At 39.5% G+C, this 6,000-nt stretch overlaps 1 protein-coding gene across 1 annotated transcript; it reads right to left on the bottom strand.

Moving 5' to 3' along the window:
* Positions 1 to 3,732: 3,732 nt before the first annotated feature.
* Z517_07456 (uncharacterized protein) lies at positions 3,733 to 5,905 on the bottom strand (the record flags this gene model as incomplete). The annotated part of the gene is made up of 4 exons (XM_013429193.1): positions 3,733 to 5,091; positions 5,142 to 5,173; positions 5,229 to 5,767; positions 5,817 to 5,905. The coding sequence occupies 4 exons, from the start codon at positions 5,903 to 5,905 to the stop codon at positions 3,733 to 3,735; spliced, it is 2,019 nt and encodes a 672-aa protein (XP_013284647.1).
* Positions 5,906 to 6,000: the final 95 nt, after the last annotated feature.

The raw sequence follows: 6,000 nt of genomic DNA, 5'->3' as shown, positions 1-6,000 counted from the left end.
CCCTAACCCTAACCCTAACCCTAACCCTAACCCTAACCCTAACCCTAACCCTAACCCTAACCCTAACCCTAACCCTAACCCTAACCCTAACCCTAACTCGAAAAAATAGTACGCGTTGGTAGAGGAGCTCTTAGTAGTTTTCGACGTATACCTCCGCGACCCTAAGGGGAAGAAGGTAAGAAAAAAACGAGTCCCCCTTCGAAAAAAACTAACTAAGAGTAGAAGGAGAAAGATAATAAGGGTAGAGACTTCGCTATAGCGCTCGGCTAGTACCGCGCTAACTACCTCGAGGTCGGTTTTCCTAACCCCCCTCTCGAAAAAAACTAATACGGACTTAGCTAGTTAAAATACTTACCTATAACGTAGATAAGGCGGAGGACTAGGAGGTTAGTTCGAAAAACTCGCTCTATCCCTCGATTTTCTCTAACTTAGATATAGTTCGACGTTAAAGAAGTATATAAGGTTCTTATAGCTAAAGGCTAGGAGTACGTACTATAATCGGTTTTCCCGATCCTCGACTCGTCTTTTCCGACTAAGAGTTCTAACCGTTATATTTCGAAAAAACCGAGGTAAAGGTCCTTCGTACTATAGGTAACGGTAGTAAGTAGCTATATTTAATTTTTTCGAGCTAAAGCGCTCGGAGCTAGGTATATAGGTTAGAGTAGGCTTAGATTATATTTTTCGAGGGACGTCTATACGAAATTTTATAAAGGTAAAGGTACTTCTAAATTCCCGACTTAAGGGTCGAAAACTCCGACTAAAGAGTCGAAAAATATAAGATAGAATAAGCTCCGAAAAAAAAGACTACTCCTTAGAAAAAAGAGACTATACCCTCGAAAAAAACGAGGCTAGCCTCGTACGGTCGGGGGTAGGGTTTTAAGTCCCTACGTAATAAAACCTTAAATCGGTCTATAACTAAGTATATAACGCTATATAGTTTCCGCTCTAATTTTACGACCCTTACTTCGATTACTCTATAAATTAAGGTATAGATAGAACTAGAGTTTCTCTATCGATCGAGCGTAAAAAATGAACTTCGAAAATTTCTAGTTCGCGAGATATACTATATTTTTCTTTCTATCGTTTAACTCGAGTAGAGTTACGACTATAATAGTAAAACTAGACTAAGGAGCTAGAAAATAAGAGTATATACTAGTATAATACGACTAGCGGATCGTAAAAACCGAAAAAACGAGCGAATTTTACGATAGGTACTAAGAGTTATTTAACTTTCTATTTCCTTAGTACCTATCGTATAAAAAATCTTAGTATCTTTCGATAGGTACTATTAAGTAGGGTAGTAGATAATTAAAGATAAGAGGCCTAGAGTTTCTAATATTAGATCTATATCTTCTAGTTCTAATACCTCTAGAACTTTAAGAGCGGAAGGTTTTAACGGCGACGATACTATATAATTACGTAACGGTATAAAGAATCGTAAGAAAAGTTAAACGAGTAATCCTTAAACGACTTAATTTAAGAATCTTAAGATATTTAAGTCTCGACCTCTACTATTATCTACTAAGGATAGTAAATAGATAATAAAAATAAGAGAAAGATAGCGTAAGAATATTAAGGTTAAAATAAAAAGATAATAGTTATAACTTAAAAGACTTAATAAAGCGATAAAGGAACGGTATACTTATATTAATTAGTATATTATTAGACGGAAAAGATCTTAATCGATTCTAATTTAGATATATACTCCTTTAGTTTTTATAACCTCTACTTTAAAGAGGACTTACTTAACTAATAACGAACGCGTTATTTAAGACGTAAAGGAATCTATTATTAATAGTCGAGGAGTAAGAAACGCTAGTAAGGATCTTCCCGTTTAAACTACTATTATTAGAAGTATACCGCTTAAGAATCCGTAGTCTATATATTACTTTATATAAAATATTATTCTTAATTAGTATAACTACGTAGAGAATAATCTTAATTAAGTAATATTAACTAGAGAAGAAGTAATATAAGTCGTTATTTACGGTTCTACTACGGTCGTTAGCGCTATAGATAAGATTATTAAGGCTCTTCCTACTATAGTTTCTCCTACTTAATCCCTTTAATACTTCGCTACTCTAGAACGACTATAAAGTATAGAATATATAGAATAAGATAAGACTATTTTTAGTATAGAGAAAGTTCGTAAAGCTCTTAACTACTTCTATAAGTTATACGGCGGAGGTTAAGTTAATCTACGTAAAGAAAACTATAATAATAGAGGTACTTACTTTAAGCTCTACGATCTATAGTATCTAAAGATTAAGTCTAGTCCTAGAGAGGATAGTTAGCTAAAGATTAAAGCTATTTATATTAATATCGTTACGTATCGAAAGGATATTCTAAACGACGGATATTAAGTTATCTTCGCGGACTAATAAAGATAATAGATAAAGAATAAGAGCTAGATATTAAGATCTTAACTTAATAAACTATAAGTTAATATTTTTATTCTAATCTATATAGAAAACTATTAATAATTAATTTATATTAACCGTTCTACGCGAATTATTTACTACGTTAACTCTATATTTAAAAGAGATTTAATTAATCCGGACGTTAAGAAAGTTATTTACTTTATCTTAATATTATAATTTAACGGTAAATATTAAGTTATTTACGTTAAGAGCGTAAAGTAGCTAAATATATACGACTACGGTATATTCCTAATTCTTAATATTAGAGTAATTATAGATAGAGGATTAGAAGCCTTAAAGAACGTTAAGGTAGATTTATTATTCTACGCTTATTTAATTTAGAATATTAGTTTTACTATTACGCGTTATAAATACCTCTAGATAGACTAGAAAAACGCTATAACGACCGACTCTCCTTCTTATAGTACGAATATAATGTATATAGAGAAGTTAACTCCGGACGAAGCTCTCTTAAAGTAACTTAACGACTAGAATACTTATATAATTACGGTTAGTAAGCGAGTACGGGAGGAAGAAAGTAAATAAGCGGAAAGTAACGTAAACGATAAAGGAGATCGAGATAGTCCTTCTTAAAGTAAGGTACGGGAGAAGGAATGTTTATAAGTATCTATATAAATATATCTATTAGATGAGGGTATCCTATAAGTAGGTAAGGGAGGGATATAATAGGCTAGATAGGTCGAAAGAAGGATAGTATAGTTACGTAACTATATAGAAGATATAATATAGGTTTTCCGTTAAGTATTATTAAGAGAACTCTAAGGAGAAGATAGGTAGAGAGGCGAGGATAATCATTCTACGCGGCGTCGATAATAACTAAGTCTTTATTATATTATATTCCTCTTACTACTACCGCTACTACTATCTAATCTCTTCCGCCGCCTACGATACCTTATAATATAACCTAGACGTTAACTCTAAAGATTAAACGTACTAGCGGCTGAATCCTAATTAAGGAACCTCTTACGACTACCGACCTACTGGATAGGCCTCTATACGTTATTGTACGTGTACGCTAAACCTTAACCGATCCTCGTACAGTATGTATGTATGTATGTATGTATGTATGTATGTATGTATGTGTATGCGTATGTATTTGATTTATAGCATTTCTTTCGTGACCTACTACTATTAAGCCCATGACACCACCCTAAGGTAAAACCCCTTAGATGTTCCCCCCTGACGTATAGTTGTACAGTCATAAATTCATATCCCTTGAGTTTCCATCACCTTGTCGAAAAATGCAAGAGAAGAGGGAAAGCCAGAAGGAAAATCTGATAAGCTTTGTTAGTTATGGTTGACTTGAAGGACTGTACTTCTTACAATGATTGTTAAACGTTTCGCTAAGTTCACTCAGAGGTATATCGTCAAAGTCCATCAGAAGGTCATAGGAAGCGGGTACGCTACCATCCACGACTGGCGCTTCTGCATTTCCAAGCACGATATTCAGAGCATTTACCACTTTTCTGGCTTGTAGTGATGTAGTACTCATTTGAAGCCAGATCTTGAGTGAGATCGTTAGTTGTTGTCGAATCTCTTCAACCCTAGGCGACCGCTTTGACTCTCCTGAAGTTTCAAGAAATTCAAATTTATCGACGTCTTGAAGGTAGAGGCAAAGCATACTCGTTGCGAGGAGGACATCTTGGTTGAAAATATGGGTGACCTTCCATCTAAGCTGACACAAACGACCAAGTGGTTGGGATTCTTCGTGAAGCATCTGTTGAAAAGATAGAATCCTGAGTGCGGATTCCAAGCAAATTCGCACCGACTCCTTGTCCGTAATCTGAGACCTTTGAGCTGGGCAGCTGATCCAAGCTCTCCGGTGCAGGAGGATGCGTGACTTATGGTAGGTCGTTTGCACGCTTACCCTCTGTATTACCAGGTTTGGGCTATCCGTGATGGGATGTGGCATAGTTTCCCAGCACAATATAGGCGAAATAACACGATTGTGCACGTCTTCAAGAAGTGCATCGACCTTGATGACCTCGTCGTACGAAGGGGGAGTGATATTGGTGTTGAGGTCGCAGATCAATCCAAGAGCTGTTACCAGTCGCCCTCGTGCAATGAGAGGGAGCACTGGGGTCCATTCTGTTTCCGGCCTCGGCATTGGCATCTCGGTTGTGTCCTCATCAAAATCACAGTCGCGTAGATTACTCGGTTGTTTTGTATCGCTGTGCGTATCTGTAGCGCTTCGAGGAAGGCCCATTTCCAAAGAGAGACTAATATCCAACTGAAGGATTGTAGTCCAGATGCGCCTACGCATCTCACCTTCGAATGGAGGTATTTCTGGAAAGTGATCAGGGTCCCGGTGATAGCCCATCCGCACTGCAAGATGAAGGATCATGCTGATCAAAAGCCAGCCATCTGTAGCGCCATCTTTCGAGAGTATACATTCTCCAGTAAGGATCATTATGAGGGTTTCCAGGATATGTGGTCCCCCTGTCGTGTACCGGGCTAGAATCAGGCACTGGACGGACTTCTCCCGGAACACATCCTTCATGCTAAGGTATTCCGTCTTGAGCGATTGGGCTCTTTCGTCGGTGGAATCAATGTTGAAGGTCCGCAACTGCGCAGCAATATGTAACATGGAGAACATGAGACCGATCCAAGCGATGGAGGTGGCAGAAGGATCATTCCAAAAGGCCTCGTACTAATCCGACGTCAGCTGTTTGTAATTGGGCAGGTTAGAAGAGACCGTACCTCTCGGTGAAACTTCTTGCTATGAATGAGATCTGCGGAACAGAGTCAGTTCGCCTGAGAGCGGAAAGAAAGCTTGTATGTACTGACACGGAGTAACAATGTAGGAATCGAAGTGAAGGGCCATGAGGCGATCAACAACAGGACGAGGAGGAACGGCAGCGATTATTTCATCTCGAGTTGCATGTCGGTTCGGACCATAGAACAAGTGTGAGCCGGGTGGGGCTTTGCCATTCGAGGCCAAGTCTTCCTTCAGTCCTCTGATTTTGGCAAGGATGGCCTCCCAATGAATACTCTGGACATAGCTGCTTCCAGACCCGTGCAGCTTTAGAGTGCCGGGGTCTGCTTTGGATGCAGATTCATCCTGGGATGTCTTTGATACATCTGCAGATGATAGCAAGTTTGATCTCAGCGATTTCGGGGCAAGCGGACTTGGGAGTGAATGGCCCTTCATGAACGACACGACAAGGCTCTCCAACTCAGAGAGTCTGCCGTGGAGGCTAAGGGGCTGACGCGGAGGAACGGGTCGCTGAGCATCGGGCGTAGAAGATGTCGTCGCATAATTGCAGGAGTCGGTCAGGCCACGTCTCAGGCAAGCTCCGCATGGGTGTTGTCTGTCACATCTGAGTCTGGAAAGGTTAAGCATGCATGACTTTGTGATGGCTATTGAGCGCGTACTTGCGGTGTTTGCAAGGGTCACAGGAAAGCTGGACTTTATCTCTGCGGCGATTTGGCGGCGGACGCGGACGTTGGACATTGTCAGCCATGGTGTAGCTGGATCGGTGCGCTTCCAAGATCAACCTCGTAAACGGGGATGGCCAAAGTGAGATTGTCCTCTGGTCCGCTCTCGAACAATTTCACA

The sequence above is a fragment of the Fonsecaea pedrosoi genome, assembly GCF_000835455.1.
Source record: "Fonsecaea pedrosoi CBS 271.37 unplaced genomic scaffold supercont1.4, whole genome shotgun sequence".
Taxonomy (NCBI): Eukaryota; Fungi; Ascomycota; class Eurotiomycetes; order Chaetothyriales; family Herpotrichiellaceae; genus Fonsecaea; species Fonsecaea pedrosoi.
Note: the sequence above shows the minus strand (reverse complement) of the source record. Positions and strands in the feature narration are given on the sequence as shown.